Source organism: Pristiophorus japonicus, chromosome 8, assembly GCF_044704955.1.
Source record: "Pristiophorus japonicus isolate sPriJap1 chromosome 8, sPriJap1.hap1, whole genome shotgun sequence".
Classification (NCBI taxonomy): Eukaryota; Metazoa; Chordata; class Chondrichthyes; family Pristiophoridae; genus Pristiophorus; species Pristiophorus japonicus.
Genome location: NC_091984.1, coordinates 210,976,454 through 211,000,532, shown reverse-complemented (window position 1 = coordinate 211,000,532; position 24,079 = coordinate 210,976,454). Strand labels below are relative to the sequence as shown.

Here is a 24,079-nt window from a genome sequence, read left to right as displayed (position 1 = left end):
GTAAAATGTGTTTCCTGCAAGATTTCTTCCCATTTTAAATTATTCTTTTAATAACAATTTCTAAGAAAAATTTGCTCTCCCCTTCTATTTTTCAGTCAATCTTATTTGATGGTTTTGCCTTACTCTCAATCTCCTCTAGGTACATAGGGTTGAACTAGCTTGCTAACATAAGCACAAAAATGCTGGGCTTTCACAATAGCTGCAACAGCTCAACACGGCAGTAAACAGTTATTTACTTCCAGCTTTCTTGAATTTCCTCTTCTGTCTTGGAAGTGGTCTATAATTAGATAAAATCAGAAAAGTGTTGATAATTTTATGACGAACATAAGGCAATGAACTTTTGTTCCAGTGGCATGTAGTAACTCTTTTTGCATCCCTTCAGTGATGATTCAGGTTACAAACTAAATCCCAATCCTTATTTCTTAGAGTAAATCCAATAAGTTAGTTGCTTGCTTACAGCAGGAGGATATGTTTTGAAGGCACTTTTATTAATGAAAAAGTGTATCCATTAACAAATGTCAGGGATTCATTGTGCTCCCAGGATGGCCCCAGTGGGAGAGAGAAGGAATTTTAATGGAGATGGTATTTTGCTGACTTGTGATTTTTAAAAATTCTGTTGGATGTGCTTGAGATGGGAATGTGTTTGATATGCCCTGTGGAATCCTGATTGTTTTAGACACTTGCATCAAATCCTCCTGAGCATCTTCAGATAAAGCTGTTGTAATGTTAAAAATTCTTCTTTTGAAGAACAGGATGTTGAAATACTTCACCTGAAAACTACATTAGGAATGATCCTGTTCTAGAGGTGTAATAACACTCAGTACTGAACTTGCAGTGTTTTAAGTAGTTTATCATCCAGACTTTCTTCATTTTTGATCACTGATTATTTCATTTACAGAAGATTTTCAGGGTAAAGTCACCTCTGCAAACCTGAAAGCTTTGACTGATAGACTAGTACCTCTTTCACCTTGAATGCATTAAGATAAGGAATGACTTATTATCAAACTGTCCTGGCCTGGATCAAATGTATCTGGATTAGTACCTCTCTCTCATTGAATACAGTAGGATGGTCTATATCAAATGTTTTTTAAAATGAAAAATTATCTGAATCTGTCATCAAAAATGTTGTTTTGATAGCTGTCTTTTTAAACCTGGTAAAAGTTCAAATCTGTTTACTGCCGTGTTGAGCTGTTGCAGCTATTGTGAAAGCCCAGCATTTTTGTGCTTATGTTAGCAAGCTAGTTCAACCCCTAGAGGAGATTGAGAGTAAGGCAAAAACATCAAATAAGATTGACTGACTGAAAAACAGAAGGGGAGAGCAAATTTTTCTTAGAAATTGTTATTAAAGGAATAATTTAAAATGGGAAGAAATCTTGCAATAAACACATTTTACTACAGTAAATGAGACTTGCACAGACATACCATGTAACCAATAAGGTAAGCAGGCAATACATTGTGGTGTACCAATATATTGCAACATAGAGTGTAGGATGCGAGCAAGCCTGTGCAGTTTCTCATTTTATATCGTCCGATCTTGCGCAAGAAGTTTGGGGATTGCACTGAGCAGTTTTGTAGTGAATTGTGTACAATTTTTAGTAATGTAAATGTCAGAGATGGGGAGAGAAATCTGTTAATACTCAGCAATATTGCAATTTAAAGTGCACTCATTAAAGAGATACTTATTACTACTGCAACCCAGTACTATGCAATTATTCCATACCACTATGGCTACAGCATTTATAATGGCCTTTGACGCTGCAATATGATTCTTTAGTTCTGAATACCTTTCTGTTAGTGCTGCAGCTAAATACTGTTCAAAGAAATGTGGTATGGTGTATTTGGACTAACATAAAAGGTTACTGCACAAGATAAAAGTTCACGGGGTTGGGGATAATATATTAGCATGGATAGAGGATTGGCTAACTAACAGAAAACAGTGTGTCAGGATAAATGGTTCAGTCTCTGGTTGGCAATCAGTAACTAGTGGGGTGCAGCAGGGATCAGTGCTGGGACCCCAACTATTTACAATCTATATTAACGACTTGGAAGAAAGGACCGAGTGTAACGTAGCCAAGTTTGCTGACGATACAAAGATGGGAGGAAAAGCAATGTGTGAGGAGGACACACAAAATCTGCAAAAGGACATAGACAGTCTAAGTGAGTGGCCAAAAATTTGGCAGATGGAGTATAATGTTGGAAAGTGTGTAGTCATGCACTTTGGCAGAAAAAAAAATCAAAGAGCAAATTATTATTTAAATTGAGAAAGATTGCAAAGTGCTGCAGAGTACAGCAGGATCTGGGGGTACTTGTGCATGAAACACAAAAGGTTAGTATGGAGGTACAGCAAGTGATCAGGAAGGCCAATGGAATCTTGGCCTTTATTGCAAAGGGGACGGAGTATAAAAGCATGGAAGTCTTGCTACAGTTATACAGGATATTGGTGAGGCCACACCTGGAATACTGCGTACAGTTTTGGTTTTCTTCTTTACGAAAGGATATACTTGCTTTGGAGGCAATTCAGAGAAGATTCACTAGATTGATTCCAGAGGTGAGGGGGTTGACTTATGAGGAAAGTTGAGTAGGTTGGGCCTCTACACATTGGAATTCAGAAGAATGAGAGGTGAAATTATCGAAACGTATAAGATTATGAAGGGGCTTGACAAGGTGGATGCAGAGAGGATGTTTCCACTGATGGGGGAGACTCGAACTAGGGGACATAATCTTCGAATAAGGGGCTGCCCATTTTAAAACTGGGATGAGAAATTTCTTCTCGGTTATGGATCTGTGGAATTCACTGCCTCAGAGCTGTGGAAGCTGGGTCATTGAATAAATTTAAGACAGAAATAGATAGTTTCTTCACTGATAAGGGGTTATGGGAAGCAGACAGGGAAGTGGAGCTGAGTCCATGATTGGATCAGCCATGATCGTATTAAATGGCAGAGCAGGCTTGAGGGACTATATGGCCTACTCCTGTTCCTACTTATGTTCTTATGAAACGACTTGTGTGTATTTTGCATGTTCTGTGAATTAACATGTCCTTTGGGTACATGCCTCCAAACAGCTACACTGATTTCTTGTAATAGTGTTCTGCATTAATTAACTTTCTTCCACCATCTGAACTCTTGAAGATAGGTATTTGTAGAACATTAAATACAATGTTTTATCTGTCGAAGAATTTTCCTTGACTTTTCAATCATACATGCCCAGTAGTAATGGAAAGTAGCTGATTCTAATGGCACAATAACAGGTAGTCATTTGGCTACAAATAGAGAGCTGCTGGGACAGTGTATTAGCCAGCCCGTTATTCAGTGAATCTTAAGTTGACGTGATTATAGGCAAAGCCATGAGCTGCACAAGAATTTTACAAAAGTTGTTCTAGCAGCAAGTAGTCACTGCAGGAAAGGGGGTTACATTGAATGTTGTTCCAGTCAATAATGAAGAACCATTCTGTCCTCTAGTGGCTGAGCTATTCATGTGTAAGATCTATTCATCTTGAGCCTTAGTGTGCATAAGAACATAAGAATTAGGAACAGGAGAAGGCCATTTAGCCCCTCGAGCCTGCTCCGCCATTCAACAAGATCATGGCTGATCTGGCCGTGGACTCAGCTCCACTTACCCGCCTGCTCCCCATAATCCTTAATTCCCTTATTGGTTAAAAATCTATCTGTGACTTGAATACATTCAATGAGCTCGCCTCAACTGCTTCCTTGGGCAGAGAATTCCACAGATTCACAGCCCTCTGGGAGAAGAAATTCCTTCTCAACTCGGTTTTAAATTGGCTCCCCTGTATTTTGAGGCTGTGCCCCCTAGTTCTAGTCTCCCCGACCAGTGGAAACAACCTCTCTGCCTCTATCTTGTCTATCCCTTTCATTATTTTAAATGTTTCTCATCCTTCTGAACTCCAACGAGTAAAGACCCAGTCTACACAATCTATCATCATAAGGTAACCCTCTCATCTCCGGAATCAGCCTAGTGAATCGTCTCTACCCCCTCCAAAGCCAGTATATTCTTCTTTAAGTAAGGCGACCAAAACTGCACGCAGTACTCCAGGTGCGGCCTCACCAATACCCTGTACAGTTGCAGAAGGACCTCCCTGCTTTTGTACTCCATCCCTCTCGCAATGAAGGCCAACATTCCATTCGCCTTCCTAATTACCTGCTGCACCTGCAAACTAACTTTTTGGGGTTCATGCTCAAGGACCCCCAGGTCCCTCTGCATCGCAGCATGTTGTAATTTCTCCCCATTCAAATAGTGTTCCTTTTTTTGTTTTATTTCCCCAAGGTGGATGACCTCACACTTTCCGACATTGTATTCCATCTGCCAAACCTTAGCCCATTCGCTTAACCTATCTAAATCTCTTTGCAGCCTCTCTATGTCCTCTACATAACCCACTTTCCCACTAATCTTTGTGTCATCTGCAAATTTTGTTACACTACACTCTGTCCTCTCTTCCAGGTCATCTATGTCTATTGTAAACAGTTGTGGTCCCAGCACCGATCCCTGTGGCACACCACTAACCACCGATTTCCAACCCGAAAAGGACCCATTTATCCCGACTCTCTGCTTTCTGTTAGTCAGCCAATTCTCTATCCATGCTAATACATTTCCACTGACCCCGCGTACCTTTATCTTCTGCAGTGACCTTTTGTGTGGCACCTTATCGAATGCCTTTTGGAAATCTAAATACACTACATCCATCGGTACACCTCTATCCACCATGCTCGTTATATCCTCAAAGAATTCCAGTAAATTAGTGAAACATGATTTCCCCTTCGTCTGCTTGATTGCACTATTCCTATCTAGATGTCCCGCTATTTCTTCCTTAATGATAGCTTCAAGCATTTTCCCCACTACAGATGTTAAACTAACCGGCCTATAGTTACCTGCCTTTTGTCTGCCCCCTTTTTTAAACAGAGGCGTTACATTAGCTGCTTTCCAATCCGCTGGTACCTCCCCAGAGACCAGAGAATTTTGGTAGATTATAATGAATGCATCTGCTATAACTTCCGCCATCTCTCTTAAAACCCTGGGATGCATTTCATCAGGACCAGGGGACTTGTCTACCTTGAGTCCCATTAGCCTGTCCAGCACTACCCCCCTAGTGATAGTGATTGTCTCCAAGTCCTCCCTTCCCACATTCCTGTGACCAGCAATTTCTGGCATGGTTTTTGTGTCTTCCACTGTGAAGACCGAAGCAAAATAATTGTTTAAGGTCTCAGCCATTTCTACATTTCCCATTATTAAATCCCCCTTCTCATCTTCTAAGGGACCAACATTTACTTTAGTCACACTCTTTCGTTTTATATATCTGGAAAAACCTTTTACTATCCGTTTTTATGTTTTGCGCAAGTTTACTTTCGTAATCTATCTTTCCTTTCTTTATTGCTTTCTTAGTCACTCTTTGCTGTCGTTTAAAATTTTCCCAATCTTCTATTTTCCCACTAACCTTGGCCACCTTATACGCATTGGTTTTTAATTTGATACTCTCATTAATTTCCCTGGTTATCCACGGCTGGTTCTCCCTTCTCTTACCGCCCTTCTTTTTCATTGGAATATATTTTTGTTGAGCACTATGAAAGAGCTCCTTAAAAGTCCTCCACTGTTCCTCAATTGTGCCACCGTTTAGTCTGTGTTTCCAGTCTACTTTAGCCAACTCTGCCCTCATCCCACTGTAGTCCCCTTTGTTTAAGCAGATTGGAAGCAGCTGGAATGCCTTGTAGTTTCTCGTCCACTGTGGATGTGTGGCTGATACTGGTGTTAAAGACAACATTACCATGATATTTAACCTGGATTTTAGTTACAAATTGCTGCTACTAGAAGTTCAGTCTACAAAGCGATGATGGGATGGTGAAAAAAATGCTTTATTGTCAGAGCTGCAATTATGTTCATTTATCCTAATGAACTTTGTATAAGCATAAAACAACCTCTCTGGAGCCTAGTATTTTTGAGTTCAATTGACTGCTCAGGATGACGGGCTTTTGCTATTCATATCGAGTCGAGCATACTTGGGTTGCTTGTTTGTGCTTGAGAGCAAAGTATTTTGTTAGCTTACTGTTTTTTTTTTTACTCATTTTTGGGATATAGATGTCGCTAGAAAGGCTGGCATTTATTGCCCATCCCTTGTTGCCCTGATTTGATGCATATGAATGTTTTGCTAGGCCACTTCAGAGGGCAGTTAAGGGTCATCTACATTGGTGTGGGACTGCAGTCACATAGGCCAGACTGAGTATGGACAGCAAGTTTTCTTCCCTAAAGGATATAATGAACCAGTTGGGATTTTACAACAATCTGATTGTTTCATGGTCACACTATGGGTTACTTTCTGTGACCAGCTAATGAGCTTCAATGGTATGCACATGATTGTGATACTTCATGTCTCATTCACTCTATTTTTTGGCTGTGCTAGATAATTTACGTGCATATTAAGATTTTACATGAACCAATTCACATCCAGTCAGCATACAGATGCAACCTGCAATGTACTTAAATCAATATTAGCAGATCTCCTATGCCATTGCTTGCACTCTCGTATCAGTAGGATTGTTATCAACAAAGTGTGATCGAGAGTGTTTCAGGGAGTGACATTTGTATGAAGTACACTCTATTCACAATGCAAGATATGACTGTTCATAGGTGTTACAGAATCCAAACTTTTTGAAGCTGAAGAATTTCAGGGATTCTTATTTTTAAATGACTTGCTCTCTTTTTGTAGGGGAAAATTTAAAATCAATGCTTATGCTGTTTCTTTTGACCCACCTGAAGGTTTCTTTTTGCCCTTTCCCAAATATGATGAACTGTTTTTGAACCCTTGTAATGGTGACCAAAAATGTTACGCCTGGTTTAAATGTCCCAAGTGCTGGAGCCCCAAAACATGTTCGGAGCAATTTTTTTAAGTCATTTTGACCTTTTAACTAAATGACCTAACTCTTCAATCTGCAGGTGGTGGCAAATGCTGTGGCAGCTCTATCAGAGATTGCAGAGTCCCATCCAAATAGCAACTTATTAGACCTCAATCCTCAGACTATCAACAAGCTTTTAACAGCCTTAAATGAATGTACTGAATGGGGACAGATATTTATCCTCGATTGCTTAGCCAATTATAGTCCAAAAGATGACCGAGAGGCTCAAAGGTAAACCTGTCAGAAGTGATGGTTTGAAATTTTTGCTTACCTTTAGAATAAAATTATATTTCAGTGTTAGTAATATTTATATATCTTGCCAATTTTAATCACATAATGGTGCAAGTTAAAATTACATTTAGTAATGTTGCTGTTAATCATTTATAAATGTTTTATCTTTAATTGCTTGAAGAAAATGGGTCCAAGATACTTAATTTTTAATAAATAGAATTGCAACAATAATCTGACATTTTGAACTAGTAATTGGGTATCTTACAGAAAGTTATTTGTAATTCCATTATAAAACCTTGCTAAAGTTGAAAATAGTCATTTCATCTGTATTTCAGAATAATGCATAATGTGCAAGTTAAAATACTGTGGCCCTTAACTGTAATTTAACCACAATGTCTTATTCAACAGCATCTGTGAGCGTGTGACACCGCGTTTATCACATGCTAACTCGGCTGTGGTCCTGTCAGCTGTAAAAGTTCTGATGAAATTCATGGAAATGTTGTCAAAGGACTTGGATTACTATGGCACTTTGCTGAAGAAACTGGCACCCCCACTAGTAACACTGCTGTCTGCAGAACCAGAGCTCCAATATGTGGCCCTCAGGAACATCAACCTCATTGTACAGAAAAGGTAACATGATTGCAGTTTTTGTAGGAAAGGCGTGATTCTGTAACGAGGCACCTAGGTTACCAGGAGCGCTTTAATCTATTAAAATACAAACATTTTGAGGGAAGAAATATTATCATTTTGGCGGTTGTAGTTATCTTCTCTCCACTTTTTGGCTCAGTGCTAGCATTCTCAACTCAGAAGGCTGTGGGTTGAAGTCCATATCCAAAACATGAACACAATGTAGGCTGACATTTCAGTGCAGAAATGAGGGCATGCTGCATTGTCTGATATGCTGACTTTAGGATGAGGCCTTGGCTACTTATTTAGGTGGATGCCAAATATTCCATAGCATCTTTTTGAAGAGCAGGGAATTCTCCTAATACCAGCAAAGCAAATTCGTTGGTCATTCGTCTCATTGCTGTGTGTGGGACCTTGCTGTGTACAAATTTGCGACTTTTTGCCTGCAAAACAGCAATGACTACACTTCAAAATAAGTCACGACTGTGAAGTGCTTTGGGATGTCCTGAACGTATGAAAGATGCTAGATAAATGCAGTTTTTTTGTCTTCCTTTGTGTAAAACTATATGGATTTGATGTAATTTTATGCACAATTGGTTGTTTTACAATATATTAGTAACTCTTCAAACTGTACAACTAATTGATCCATACATGTAACTTATTCATTCTGGTTCAGTTTTGTCTGGTTCAATTTTGTCTGTTAGTTAAAGTAAAACTTGTTCACTATCCTCTAATGCCTGTCTGAATCTGATTTCTGTCACAGGATGGTATGGGAAATGGAAAATTTTGCACTGATGCACCTAGAGGTGTTAAATTGGGTCACATCAGAAAGGCTTCATGCTGCATCTAAACATACTATATGTTACATGGGGATGTTCATTGCTGACATTGCTGAAATAAGAAAGTGTAATTTCCCAATGTTAACATCTCTTGCCTGAATGGGCACAATATTCTAATTGAGAACTAGACTTTTCTGGATTTGAAAGCCTATCCCGATAGCTATACACAGTTCTACCTACTGATGCCCTCGTCTCTTTCAAAACCTTTGCATGCTCTCGTTGTAGTAAATCCCCCTGACATGGCCCCCATTTGAGCTTCCCAAGTCCAAAGGGTGCAGACTTGAGTATCTGACCTGCAACTGATGTAGCTACCTATCAACAGTTCTGGCTGGACCATGTCAAGTGCTATTGGGTCGCACGCCTGCCAAAACCACCCACTATGCCAGGATCATCTTGGAGAGCAGAGGTAACCCCCACTACCAACCGTTTCCTTGAATCCCTCTCCGCTGCCCTGTCCACCCTCTCCTCCAACAGCAAGTGCGAGGAACTCATGGACGACTTTGTCACTAAGGTTGAGACTGTCTATTCTGCTGCTTCCCCTCCTTCCCTTTCCCACCAAGTCAAACCTTCCATATCCCCCCTGCCTTAGCCTTAAGGCCGCATCGCTGTCTGTCTCGCGCGCGCTGTCTCTTCCTTGACTCCATGCCCACTAAACTGCTGACACCCAGTTTCTTTTCTTGGCCCCATGCAAGCTGACTTGGCAAAGGTGGAAATTATGAGAGCTCTCAAACAGGGAATGCTGGAGTATGTTTAGCCTATGGTGTGATTGATAACACTAAACAATGAAATTAATATATCAATGATGGCGAATTTACATTATAAATGATTCGTTCTCAGCTACTGACCTCCTTTTCAAAACTTCTTTCATTATTACCACCACCTCAAAGAAACTCACCTAGTCCCCTCTGTCCTTGCAAACTACCACCTCTTCCCCAGTCCTTGAACGCATTGTCGCTCTCCATCTTTCCTCCAACCCCAATGTGTTAAATCTCTGCACTCGAAGTTTCTGCCCCACCACAGTACCAAAACAGTCCTAACTAAAATAATGGACCACATTCTGTGACCATGGTGCGTTATCTCTTCCTGACCTCTGATAGTGAATAGTTGTGATTTATTTTTAAACCACCAATGGTCTGGGGAAGGAAAATTTTGGTCAGTTTATCTTGGAACATGCAGTAAATTTTTATATAAAATAAACATGCATCATGTGGATTTGTATAGTTGTGATTTAAATTACTTTATGCGCTCTTCCCAACCAGATTGCAAGTGTCTAATATGGCAGGGGGATGGGAACCAATGCAGGGAGACAGGGAAACAAAAAGGAGGCAAAAGCAAAAGACAAAGGAGATGAGGAAAAGTGGAGGACAGAGAAACCCAAGGCAAAGAACAAAAAGGGCCACTGTACAGCAAAATTCTAAAAGGACAAAGGGTGTTAAAAAAACAAGCCTGAAGGCTTTGTGTCTTAATGCAAGGAGTATCCGCAATAAGGTGGATGAATTAACTGTACAAATAGATGTTAACAAATATGATGTGATTGGGATTACGGAGACGTGGCTCCAGGATGATCAGGGCTGGGAACTCAACATCCAGGGGTATTCAACATTCAGGAAAGATAGAATAAAAGGAAAAGGAGGTGGGGTAGCATTGCTGGTTAAGGAGGAAATTAAGGCAATAGTTTGAAAGGACATTAGCTTGGATGATGTGGAATCTATATGGGTAGAGCTGCAGAACACCAAAGGGCAAAAAACGTTAGTGGGAGTTGTGTACAGACCTCCAAACAGTAGTAGTGATGTTGGGGAGGGTATCAAACAGGAAATTAGGGGTGCATGCAATAAAGGTGCAGCAGTTATAATGGGTGACTTTAATATGCACATAGATTGGGCTAACCAAACTGGAAGCAATATGGTGGAGGAGGATTTCTTGGAGTGCATAAGGGATGGTTTTCTAGACCAATATGTCGAGGAACCAACTAGGGGGAAGGCCATCTTAGACTGGGTGTTGTGTAATGAGAGAGGATTAATTAGCAATCTCATTGTGCGAGGCCTCTTGGGGAAGAGTGACCATAATATGGTGGAATTCTGCATTAGGATGGAGAATGAAACAGTTAATTCAGAGACCATGGTCCAGAACTTAAAGAAGGGTAACTTTGAAGGTATGAGGCGTGAATTGGCTAGGATAGATTGACGAATGATACTGAAGGGGTTGACTGGATGGGCAATGGCAGACATTTAGGGACCGCATGGATGAACTACAACAATTGTACATTCCTGTCTGGCGTAAAAATAAAAAAGGGAAGGTGGCTCAACCGTGGCTATCAAGGGAAATCAGGGATAGCATTAAAGCCAAGGAAGTGGCATACAAATTGGCCAGAAATAGCAGCGAACCCGGGGACTGGGAGAAATTTAGAACTCGGCAGAGGAGGACAAAGGGTTTGATTAGGGTAGGGAAAATGGAGTACGAGAAGAAGCTTGCAGGGAACATTAAGACGGATTGCAAAAGTTTCTATAGATATGTAAAGAGAAAAAGGTTAGTAAAGACAAACGTAGGTCCCCTGCAGTCAGAATCAGGGGAAGTCATAACGGGGAACAAAGAAATGGCGGACCAATTGAACAAGTACTTTGGTTCGGTATTCACTGAGGAGGACACAAACAACCTTCCGGATATAAAAGGGGTCGGAGGGTCTAGTAAGGAGGAGGAACTGAGGGAAATCCTTATTAGTCGGGAAATTGTGTTGGGGAAATTAATGGGATTGAAGGCCGATAAATCCCCAGGGCCTGATGGACTGCATCCCAGAGTACTTAAGGAGGTGGCCTTGGAAATAGTGGATGCATTGACAGTCATTTTCCAACATTCCATTGACTCTGGATCAGTTCCTATGGAGTGGAGAGTAGCCAATGTAACCCCACTTTTTAAAAAAGGAGGGAGAGAGAAAACAGGGAATTATAGATATGATGGAATCAATTATTAAGGATGTCATAGCAGAGCATTTGGAAAGAGGTAATATGATAGGTCCAAGTCAGCATGGATTTATGAAAGGGAAATCATGCTTGACAAATCTTCTGGAATTTTTTGAGGATGTTTCCAGTAGAGTGGACAAGGGAGAACCAGTTGATGTGGTATATTTGGACTTTCAGAAGGCTTTCGACAAGGTCCCACACAAGAGATTAATGTGCAAAGTTAAAGCACATGGGATTGGGGGTAGTGTGCTGACGTGGATTGAGAACTGGTTGTCAGACAGGAAGCAAAGAGTAGGAGTAAATGGGGACTTTTCAGAATGGCAGGCAGTGACTAGTGGGGTACTGCAAGGTTCTGTGCTGGGGCCCCAGCTGTTTACACTGTACATTAATGATTTAGACGAGGGGATTAAATGTAGTATCTCCAAATTTGCGGATGACACTAAGTTGAGTGGCAGTGTGAGCTGCGAGGAGGCTGCAGAGCGACTTGGTTAGGTGAGTGGGCAAATGCATGGCAGATGAAGTATAATATGGATAAATGTGAGGTTATCCACTTTGGTGGTTAAAAACAGAGAGACAGACTATTATCTGAATGGTGACAGATTAGGAAAAGGGGAGGTGCAAAGAGACCTGGGTGTCATGGTACATCAGTCATTGAAGGTTGGCATGCAGGTACAGCAGGCGGTTAAGAAAGCAAATGGCATGTTGGCCTTCATAGCGAGGGGATTTGAGTACAGGGGCAGGGAGGTGTTGCTACAATTGTACAGGGCCTTGGTGAGGCCACACCTGGAGTATTGTGTACAGTTTTGGTCTCCTAACCTGAGGAAGGACATTCTTGCTATTGAGGGAGTGCAGCGAAGGTTCACCAGACTGATTCCCAGGATGGCAGGACTGACCTATCAAGAAAGACTGGATCAACTGGGCTTGTATTCACTGGAGTTCAGAAGAATGAGAGGGGACCGCATAGAAACGTTTAAAATTCTGACGGGGTTAGACAGGTTAGATGCAGGAAGAATGTTCCCAATGTTGGGGAAGTCCAGAACCAGGGGACACAGTCTAAGGATAAGGAGGAAGCCATTTAGGACCGAGATGAGGAGGAATTTCTTCACCCAGAGAGTGGTGAACCTGTGGAATTCTCTACCACAGAAAGTTGTTGAGGCCAATTCACTAAATATATTCAAAAAGGAGTTAGATGAAGTGCTTACTACTAGGGGAATCAAGGGGTATGGTGAGAAAGCAGGAATGTGGTACTGAATTTGCATGTTCAGCCATGAACTCATTGAATGGCGGTGCAGGCTAGAAGGGCCGAATGGCCTACTCCAGCACCTATTTTCTATGTTTCTATGTCTTTCAATCACACGTTCTGTGAATTGGATAAATATTAACAAAATGACAGAAGACAAAGTTTGGTTTTTCTTTGCTGTTAAGCTGCTTAATCCTTATTTTCCAACTGAAAGATTGAGTATATAATTGCTGATTCCTGACTTTCTTGGTCTGCACAATGAGATGTCTACCTACTGCACAAGTGACATTACATTGAAGGCTACATAGATGATAATGCAATTTTTTTTCTTGAAAATTCTGGAAATCTAAAATAAAAGCACAAAATGCTAAAAACACGCATCAGTTCAGTAGCTGAAAGAATAAAGGCTGGTTAGCGTTCCAGGTGGAAATATTGTTAACATCAGGATCGATGTTTGAAGTAGCTCTTCTTACAGTAGTTGTGTAATCTAACAGTGGTAATTCGCCATCTGAAATATTAGCATAGATAGCTCCAGTTGAAGAACTAGCACTGATACAGGTGCCAAATGGCTGCCTCCTGTGCTATAATTTCTCTGACAATTGCATGAGGGATGGGTGGAACGATATAGTGGGCTTAAGTCTACTTTCAAGCTAATACTGTAGACGACAGTAGTTTAAACTTGCATAAAATTTTAAAAATGCTCTGCGATGTCTTACTAATCCATGCTGCCCACTGGTCCTGTTGCAAAATGATTCACTGTTTCTGCTTACTTAAATATACACACAAACCTAATTGTCCATACACAGTGTGACATTTATTTATGCCATCTACTAATGCTCGTGGTTTCATTTCTTAAGTGAAGATGGGTATTGAAAAATGTTATTGCAGGAGCTAAGAATAAAATAAAATCTGTTACTTTTGTACTAAGGTTTTCCTTTTTTACAGGCCTGAGATTCTTAAGCATGAAATGAAGGTTTTCTTTGTGAAATACAATGATCCAATTTATGTGAAACTGGAAAAACTGGACATTATGATTCGTTTGGCTTCTCAAGCCAACATTGCACAGGTTCGTAACTAAAATGTGCTATGCTCAAGTCTGAATTATGTTGGTGTTCTTTTATGGGAAAATAACCTTAAATAAATGTTCGATGTTTTAATCTATGGCCATGCACCAACTGTGCAATACTTTATTTTACAAATTGAGTTCACTAATGAAACAACTATATCACAATCTATATATAGATGATTGGATGAGGGGACCAAATGTAATATATCCAAGTTGTTGATACAAGGCTAGGTGGGAATGTAAGTTGTGAGGAGGATGCAAAGAGGCTTCAAGCGAATATAGACACGCTAAGTGAGTGGGCAAGGACATGGCAAATGGAATATAACATGGAGAAATGTGAAATTATCCACTTTGGTAGGAAAAATAGAAGAGCAGAGTATTTTTTAAAGGGTGAGTGGGAAATGTTGGGGTTCAGAAGGACCTGGGTGTCCTTGTACACGAATCACTGAAAGTTAACATGCAGGTACAGCAAGCAATTAAGAAAGCAAATGGAATGTTGGCCTTTATTACAAGAGGATTTGAGTATAAGAGTAAAGACGTCTTGCTACAATTATATATAGGGCTCTGGTGAGACTGCACCTGGAGTATTGTGTACAGTTTTGGTCTCCTTACCGAAGGAAGGATATACATACCATAGTGGGAGTGCAACGAAGGTTCACCAGACACATTCCTGGAATGGGAATGGGGGGAGGAAGGAGGGAGGAGGCGAGGATTGTCCTCTGAGGAGAGATTGAGTAAACTAGGCCTATATTCTCTCGAGTTTAGAAGAATGAGAAGTGAGCTCATTGAAACATGTAAAATTCTTACAGGGCTTGACCGGATAGATGCAGGGAGGATGTGTCATCTGGCTGGGGAGTCTAGAACCAGGCGTCACAGTCTCAGACTAAGGAGTCGGCCATTTAGGACTGAGATGAGAAGAAACTTCTTCACTTCGAGGGTGATGGATCTCTGGAATTCTCTAACCCAGAGGACAGTGGAGGCTCAGTCTTTGAGTATACTCAAGACCGAGATCGATAGATTTTTGGATATTAAAGGATAGTGCAGGAAAGTGGAGCTGAGGTAGAAGATGAGCCATGATATTGAATGGCGGAACAGGCTCGAAGGGTCGATTCCTGCTCCTATTTCTTATATCCACTTTTTAAAGCATGAAATTGTATATTGCTTGCACAATGGATAATTATTCAGACAGAGGCAAGTTTTGTGTATGATTGTTGGAAACTTTGCTAATGTACAGTAATGTTACTTTGATTTAGAAAATGGGTGTTTTTGGAATACTTAATGTGCATCTAATGCTTGTAGCCCAGTAAGTGTTTGAACTGCTTTGTAACACTTTCTCTCTGCCTCGGCCCCCCCCCCCCCCCCAAAACAAACACAAAAAATCTTCTTAAATATCTAACCTACATACAGGTTATGCTTTTTTTCATGTGCTCCTTGGGCATATTGTTATTAGTCATAAACATTGGCATAATTTTCAAAGTGAAGTTGAGTGGCCTGTAATTACATATAGACTTCGCTGGTCTGTATTCGTAGAGAGGCTGAGTCATTTTTTCAGATAGAAAAAGTGTATTGGCTACAAATTGGTATTCATTTTTAAGTTGCTCCGATGCCATTTGACTGCATCTGATGTTGGTTTACGATAAAATTAGATTGTTTCCTTGTTATGAAGTTTATTTTGTAACTGATTTATTCACATTTTTATTTTATTTTACCAATGAAACTGCATATTTATGCTGCGATTTGGCTTGTTTTTTCAACCCAGTGATAGAGTGCAGCTTTGAAATCCTTTTGGAATAATTGTGCGATATTTAATTGAAAATGAATGTCAGTACAAAAGTTCCATTCATTTTAAAATTACGTGACACAAACCTGACATCTTCTGCTTAGATACTGCAACAGCCTTTAATAAATTGATCCATTCCGCTAAAGCAATGACAAACTGCCAGTTTCATATGTCAAACTATAATTGTCCAACATCACTTTCTGTAGCAGTTGGGTTTTATTTATTGAATGTATTCTTGTTTGACCTATGTTCTAATCTCTCTCAAAATAGTCTTTTGGTTGAGTGAAAATGCTAAGATCTCTAAATTAATGCAATGTGAACTTGATAAAAGATTTTCGCACTTCCAAAGAACTTTAACAATCAAATGTTTATCGCTAAAAACAAGAGAAGCAAATGTTGCTGTTTTAAGTTACGGAAATCCACATGCAGGCACTAGTGATATGACGTAATGGGCAGGTGCCAAAGCTGACAGTATTTCATTTTTTAAAACGTTTAGGCTGGTTGTCTCTTAAACTGAAATGTAACCCTAGTGGAGGCCAGATAAGCATTGGTGTTAATCAGTGGCTGTGTTTTTTTTTTAAAGTATTACTTGGCTGCTTTGAGAACACATCATTATATAGTCTCTCGCCTGATACACTTTTGGAGATTACACACTATCCCAATTTAATATTGACAAAATTAATTTCCAAGTGGAGTGGGCCGACCCATTTTTTGGTTTTTACCACAAAATGCCACAATTGTCTTCTGGTATGTTGAACTATTTCTTCAATTGATTTATGATTGCATGCAGCTTTTGATCAGTTTGTGATAATTGTCCATGCCAACTTGCAGGTTTTGGCAGAATTAAAGGAATATGCAACAGAAGTGGATGTTGACTTTGTACGGAAGGCTGTGCGTGCAATTGGACGATGTGCCATTAAAGTTGAGGTAAAGAATGAATTTTAAATATTAATGTTTCTATGACAGCTTAGCTCTATTTTCCATATCAAGATTTCACATGCTGCGAAATGGTTACGAGCTTCCTATCACATCACCAGCCAGGAATAATTTACTGAGACTAGATTTGACTAGTTTGACGTCAAGACTGAATTCAATTATGCTAACTGATGTAATGCCAAGTCCTCAATTTGACTATAATGTTAACTCGTACTATGCTTAGCTACAAATTTTAAAGAAGTAATTTAATTATGTTAATGCAGTGAGTTGGCATAAACTAATTCTTTATAAATCACAATTGCTAATACCTCAGCCAGAATTGATTGTCACAAAGTTTCCGTGAACATTTAGTTCAGTTTTAAGACTGATTGGCGAATTTTAGGAAAAATCTTTTTATGGGAGTTGGGATGAGAAAATTAACATTAATTGTGGTGTAAAACTAGTTAAGGACCTTTTCTTATTTGAAATAAAAACATCTGCAGTAAACACCAACTTAATGGATTGTTTGTTGCAGCAATCAGCAGAGCGCTGCGTGAGCACACTACTTGACCTCATTCAAACAAAGGTAAATTACGTTGTGCAGGAAGCCATAGTGGTAATCAAGGACATTTTCCGCAAATACCCAAACAAGTAGGTTCCATTTCTGATTCTCTCTCCAGTGATATCTATTTTGTGTCCTTGCATTTTTTCAATTCCACTTTAGCCAGAAGCAATGTGTGTGCAGATATTAAGTGTGCATATATTTGCCAATTGCACATATGCACTTATTCAGTGATGGTGTACATTTATTTCTTGAGTTGAGACACACAAAGCTACTGACTCATTCCATATTGTAAATTTTTCGTGCAATTTGAAACTTTTCCGCAAGTAATACCTCTTCAGAAGACAATATATTAAAGTTTTTCTATTTTATATTGGTTTCTAAAGCTTGCCAGCAATAATAGATTAAGTATTTGTTTAAAATGCTTCATAAATAAAAATACATAATCTAAAACTATTGAGTGGGTGCTGAAATCAATCTCAATAGTGATTGCAATTTAACTATGGTAATTTGTAGTCATAAGTATTAGAAAGATTATGTTGCTGTTTAATAAGGCGAAACTAGTCAATATTTATTTGTCTTTTTCCTTCATGCCTTAAGTTTGGCATGTTTATGGTACAAATGAGAATTGAAAGAGTTCTCACTATAATGTACAAAATATATATAGCTGCAAGAAAAGGGCTACTTTCTTACAGGGTACATGCAGGGAAGATGTTTCCCCTGGCTGGCGAGTCTTGAACCGGGTGTCACAGTCTCCAACTAAGTGGTCAGCCATTAAGGACTGAGCTGAGGAGAAATTTCTTCAGAGGGTGGTGAATCTTTGGAATTCTCCACCCCAGAGGGCTGTGAATGCTCAGTCGTTGAGTATATTCAAGACAGAGGTTGATAGGCTTTTGAATATTAAGGCAATCAAGGGATATGGGGATAGTGCAAGAAAGTGGAGTTGGGATAGACCAGCCACAATCATATTGAATGGTGGATGGAGCAGCCTTGAGGGGCCGAATGGCCCTTTCCTGCTCCTATTTCTTATGTTCATTGGAAGATTATAGAATGTTAAATTTACAATTATGCTAATTTTTGGCTATTTTATTTTGTTTCTCATCCCTTTTAAATCTTGGAGCCCTCTGTTAACACCCGTTTTGCACCATTTACTTGAATCTGTAGCAGAATGGTGACATTATTTTTGCTCTTCTCTTCCTTTCTCCCCATTATTAAGCCTTTGATTGAAGCCATTGGTTGACTTTGTATCTTTGTCTCAATTTTGAATAATTAAATGCTTTTAAGTACATTCTAATGCACATAATTGTTTGTAATAAGTGAGAATCTTGGGCTGCATAAACCCCACACCTGTATTGTTATAACGATGCTAAGAAGTTGCAGTGTAAATTCAGAGACAGGGCACCATCTAACTGAAACAGAGCAGATCATACTTCCTCCTCGGCGTTTTGCTCTACATTCCAGAGTCAAGTTCGACCTTGACTCAGGATTTCCATTATAGCTTGTAAATCAATGTATGTACTGAAGTTGAAGTGTAAAGGTAGCTGAAGTGTTCTAGAAATATGGTTTTTTTTTTTACGGCTATATTTGTTGATGCCACTGCCAGCTACTTTACCAGTCTTGTTTATCATCAAGGTATGAAAGTGTTATTGCTACACTTTGTGAAAACCTCGACTCACTGGATGAGCCAGAAGCACGAGCGGCCATGATCTGGATAGTCGGTGAATATGCAGAAAGAATTGACAATGCTGATGAGCTATTGGAGAGTTTCCTGGAAGGATTCCATGATGAAAGCACACAGGTAAAAGTTCAACTTAGATTTGCCAAGATACCCAAACAAGGTGCAGTTTAGACCCAAATGGTTAGTAGGTTTTAGAAAGACTCCAATGGCAGATTGCTGCTGGTACCCAATTTTCTGAGGGCATCTCATTTATATAGTACCAAGTACAGACATGCAAGGAGCACACCAGTGCTGTGACTGGAAAATTACATTCAAATGAAAGTTAAGATGATGGGACAACAATTAAAGGGAAGTGGTAGAATGGAATGACACAATTTTGAAGCTAAAGGCATCTTGGGTGCGATAGTGTAGTGATTATATCAATGGGCCTGTATTCCAACGGCCTAGACTAATAAGAGAACGTGAGCTCAAATCCCACGATGGCAGTTTGAGACTTTGAATTCAGTTTATATTTTAAGCTTCTATCAGTAGAATGACCATGAAACTGTTGGATTGTCCTAAATGTCCACTGGTTCACTAATGTCCTTTGGGTGCCTGTACATTGGGTGCACACAAGATACCACCAATCCTATCAGACTCTTCTGGCATCCTGCTGCCTTTCATACAGTGCCACTGAAAGTATAACATGTAGTGATTGGGCTGCTTCTGAAGAAGCATCCAGCATTGATTAGTTAATTGTGCTATTGGGCCTGCTGTCCTAGCTTCTTTTGCGAATAGAAGCCCCCACCTGCATCAATTGTCTGCCAAAATGCAATATGTTGGCATCAGTCTGCAGGGTACTGGCAGTTGGGTAGCCTGACCAGTCTGGCATCCCTTCATTTGTCGTCATACTCCTTTTACAAACTTGTTAGATATTGGCAAACACGTTGGCACCAGTAGTTGCACTGGGAGGGATGAGGGAACAAATTATTAGAATATTCTACCCTACGTAAACGAGAGGTGATCCAAAACTCGGCTGCCCGTGTCCTAACTCGCACCAAGTCCCGCTCACCCATCGCCCCTGTGCTCCCTGACCTACATTGGCTTCCAGTGGAGCAAAGCTTCGATTCTCAAAATTATTTTCAAATCCCTCCATGGCCTCGCCCCTCCCTATCTCTCATCTCCTCCAGCCCCACAACCCCTCGAGATGTCTGCGCTCCTCTAATTCTGCCCTCTTGAGCATCCCTGATTATAATCGCTCAACCATTGGTGGCCATGCCTTCTATTGCTTGGGGCCCAAAACTCGAACTCCCTGCCTAAAGCTTTCCACCTCTCTAATACCTCTCTTTCCTCCTTCAAGAAGCTCCTTAAAACATACCCCTTTGTCACCTGTGTTAATGTGGCTCTCTGTCAAATTTTTTAGCTCATAATACTCCTGTGAAGAGCCTTAAACAAAACATAGAAAATAGATGCAGGAGTAGGCCATTCGGCCCTTCAAGCCTGCACCACCATTCAATAAGATCATGGCTGATCATTCACCTCAGTACCCCTTTCCTGCTTTCTCTCCATACCCCTTGATCCCTTTAGCCGTAAGGGCCATATCTAACTCCCTCTTGAATATATCTAACGAACTGGCATCAACAACTCTCTGCGGTAGAGAATTCCACAGGTTAACAACTCTGAGTGAAGAAGTTCCTTCTCATTTTGGTCCTAAATGGCTTACCCCTTATCCTTAGACTGTGACCTCTGGTTGTGGACTTCCCCAACATCGGGAACATTCTTTCTGTATCTGACCTCTCCAGTCCCGTCAGAATTTTGTTTGTTTCTATGAGATCCCCTCATCCTTCTAAACTCCAGTGAATACAGGCCCAGTCGATCCAGTCTTTCCTCATATGTCAGTCCTGGGGAATCAGTGTGGTGAACCTTCACTACACTCCCTCAATAGCAAGAACGTCCTTCCTCAGATTAGATGACCAAAACTTAACACACTATCCCAGGTGAGGCCTCACCAAGGCCCTATACAACTGCAGTAAGACCTCCCTGCTCCTATACTCAAATCCCCTAGCTATGAAGGCCAACATGCCATTTGCTGCCTTCACTGCCTGCTGTACCTGCATGGCAACTTTAAATGACTGATGTACCATGACATCCAGGTTGCACCTCCTTTTCCTAATCTGCCGCCATTCAGATAATCTGCCTTCATGTTTTTGCCACCAAAGTGGATAATCTCACATTTATCCACATTATACTGCATCTGCCATGCATTTGCCCACTCACTTAACCTGTCCAAGTCACCTTGCAGCCTCTTAGCATCCTCCTCACAGCTCACGCCGCCACCCAGTTTAGTGTCATCTGCAGACTTGGAGATATTACACTTAATTCCTTCATCTAAATCATTGATCTATATTGTAAATAGCTGGGGTCCCAGCACTGAGCCCTGCGGCACTCCACTAGTCACTGCCTGCCATTCTGAAAAGGACCCATTTAAGGCGACTCTCTGCTTCCTGTCTGCCAACTAGTTCTCTATCTACGTCAATACATTACCCCCAATACCATGTGCTTTAATTTTGCACACTAATCTCGTGTGGAACCTTGTCAAAAGCCTTTTGAAAGTCCAAATACACCACATCCGCTGGTTCTCTCTTGTCCACTCTACTAGTTACATCCTCAAAAATTCTAGAAGATTTGTCAAACGTGATTTCCCTTTCATAAATCCATGCTGACTTGGACCGATCCTGTCACTGCTTTCCAAATGCGCTGTTATTTCATCTTTAATGATTGATTCCAACACTTTCCCCACTAATGTCAGGCTAACCGGTCCATAATTCCCTGTTTTCTCTCTCCCTCCTTTTTTAAAAAGTGGTGTTACATTAGCTACCCTCCAGTCCATAGTAACTAATCTAGAGTCGATAGACTGTTGGAAAATGATCACCAATGCATCCACTATTTCTAGGGCCACTTCCTTAAGTACTCTGGGATGCAGACTATCAGGCCCTGGGGATTTATCAGCCTTCAATCCCATCAATTTCCCAAACACAATTTCCTGACTAATAAGGATTTCTTCAGTTTCTCCTTCTCACTAGACCCTCGGTCCCCTAGTATTTCCGGAAGGCTATTTGTGTCTTCGAGAAGACAGAACCAAAGTATCTGCCTTGGGACGTTTTACTGTGTTAAAGGCGCTATATAAACACGAGTTGTTGTTAGGTTTTCATGAGCCTCTGTCAGCTATCAAGAATCAATTTAGTTACTGTGCCCTTTACATTAACTTCCATTTGTAGCTGATTCCTTGGATGTCTATTTCATAAGTATTATTTGGAAATGACATCAGGAAGTGGCATTCAAGGGATTCCCATCCACAAAATATTTTAATTAAGCTGCCTATTTGAGGCGAGTGCTTTCACCACTGTTCCCTGCCAAGTAATTCCATGTGATACAGAGCTCTGGTTTGACAAAACTCTGCCTAATTTCTAATTGGATCTGCATGATTTACATGTAATTTGGGCAGAAACCAGTTGGAAATTACAGGATTTAATGTTTGTTATATTTCAGAATAGAATAATCCTGATGGAAATAGGGGAGGAAATTATATTTTATGGTTCTATTGAAAGTGAATGGGTGCCGGAGGACTAGAAAGCGGCATTATAAACCTAATTTCAAAAAAGATAGAGCTAACCCAGATAATTATGTGATATGGACACTTTTGGAATCTTCAAGGATGAGAAGTGGCCAACTCTGATTTCAGAAAGGAAGGATTGTGCTTGACAAGGTGACTGATTTGGTGAATGTGAGAAATATAGTGGATGTGGTGTACACACACTTTCAGAAAGTCTTTGACAATGTACCATACAAGACTATTAATGATTGGAGGGGTATGAAATTTAAAGAAGGGTAACACAGTGGTTATAAAACTGCTTCATAGGGATGAAACCGAGTCGGAGTTAAGAGCAGTTTCTCGGATGAAAATAGTTGCTTGTCAACTAACTGAGCGTACTGCAGGGTTCTGTTCTTGGACTGCTCCTGTTGTACATTAGTAATTTGTGTTTATGGCTAAGGGAGTGGTGTCCAAATTTGCAGGTGATACTAAAATTAGAGGCATTTCAAATAATTGAAGTCCAAGGGGATATTGAGGTGGTGAAAAAGTGGCAGATGCAATTCAATTTGAACTGGTACATTTTGTTTTATTTTAAATGTTAGAATTATACTTTGAATTGAGTACGCCTGAGTGATGAGAACTAGGAGCAGGAGCAGGCCATGCGGTCCCCGTGATGTGGACGAGCAGAAGCATTTGGGTTTCAGACTCGGGACATTAACAACGCCACAAAAAAGTTAATGGAATACTTGTTTTATGGCAAGAAGTATGAATTATAAAAGCTGAGATGTACTGAATCTATAATACCTTACGGTCATAGCTAGAGTAATATGTGCAGTTTTAGGCTTAATACTTTAGGAAGGACATTGAAGCAACAGAGGAGGTAGTGCAGATTCACTAGGATGCTGCCTGGTATAAGAAAATACGAAGAAAGACTGTTTTAATTAGAACCGAGGATATTACCGGATGATTTGGATGAGGTGTTTAAATTATGAAGGAATGGGATAGAGTTGATAGAAACATAACTGCTTTTAGTGGTTGAAGGGTTTGGAGCAAGAGGACATAAAAAGATTAAATGCAAGAGATTTAGGATAGAAAGCAGGAGAAACTTTTTTGCACAGAAATGTGAGGCTGTGGGATGCTACTACTGGAACTAGTAAATGAAGCAAATACATTGTCAACATTTAATAGCCATTAGATAGGTTGTTAAAGGGATATGGGAACCAGGTGGGCATATGGGATTATGACTGCTGCTCATTTGGAAGATAAACGCTAACATGGGCTGATTAGGTCAGTTTCTGTGTTGTAATTCCTATATAATCTCAAGACTGTTCCCAGTCTTACCCTGACCTCAATAACATTGGATTATAGTGCACTTTCATGAATAAGAGTAGTATGTGCACAAAAATGACACTTTTTGCTTCCCCTTCTCCATTTTTCTCCCCATCTCTTACCTCCTGGTTGGGTATATTTCCATTGGGCCAGCCTCTTGTGCCTTCCCCAAGAGACCCGTCTTAGTGTCAGCAGCCTGTTCAACTGAGAAGGGCCAAGTCTGATCCTGCTTTTGCCTAATGTCCACACATGAGCGTGTCCAACAGAGGTCTATGCCATTTTTAGTAATTGCCATTTTTCCCCTGTAGTCAACTAACTGAGCAAACTGGAGATTGTTGGGACTTTTCTGTTCTTTCTGGTTCAGCTGTTCATTGCTTTAACCAAT

At 40.3% G+C, this 24,079-nt stretch overlaps 1 protein-coding gene across 5 annotated transcripts in view; it reads left to right on the top strand.

Annotated features, from left to right (window-relative positions):
- ap1b1 (adaptor related protein complex 1 subunit beta 1) overlaps positions 1 to 24,079 on the top strand; it is a 102,824-nt gene that overhangs the window by 39,003 nt on the left and 39,742 nt on the right. For all 5 annotated transcript variants that reach the window (XM_070887898.1, XM_070887896.1, XM_070887897.1 and 2 more), the window contains 6 exons: positions 6,940 to 7,130; positions 7,539 to 7,760; positions 13,739 to 13,859; positions 16,471 to 16,566; positions 17,090 to 17,205; positions 18,749 to 18,914. In XM_070887898.1, the coding sequence (XP_070743999.1) occupies positions 6,940 to 7,130; positions 7,539 to 7,760; positions 13,739 to 13,859; positions 16,471 to 16,566; positions 17,090 to 17,205; positions 18,749 to 18,914 (912 nt within the window). The remainder of the gene's footprint in view (positions 1 to 6,939; positions 7,131 to 7,538; positions 7,761 to 13,738; positions 13,860 to 16,470; positions 16,567 to 17,089; positions 17,206 to 18,748; positions 18,915 to 24,079) is intronic.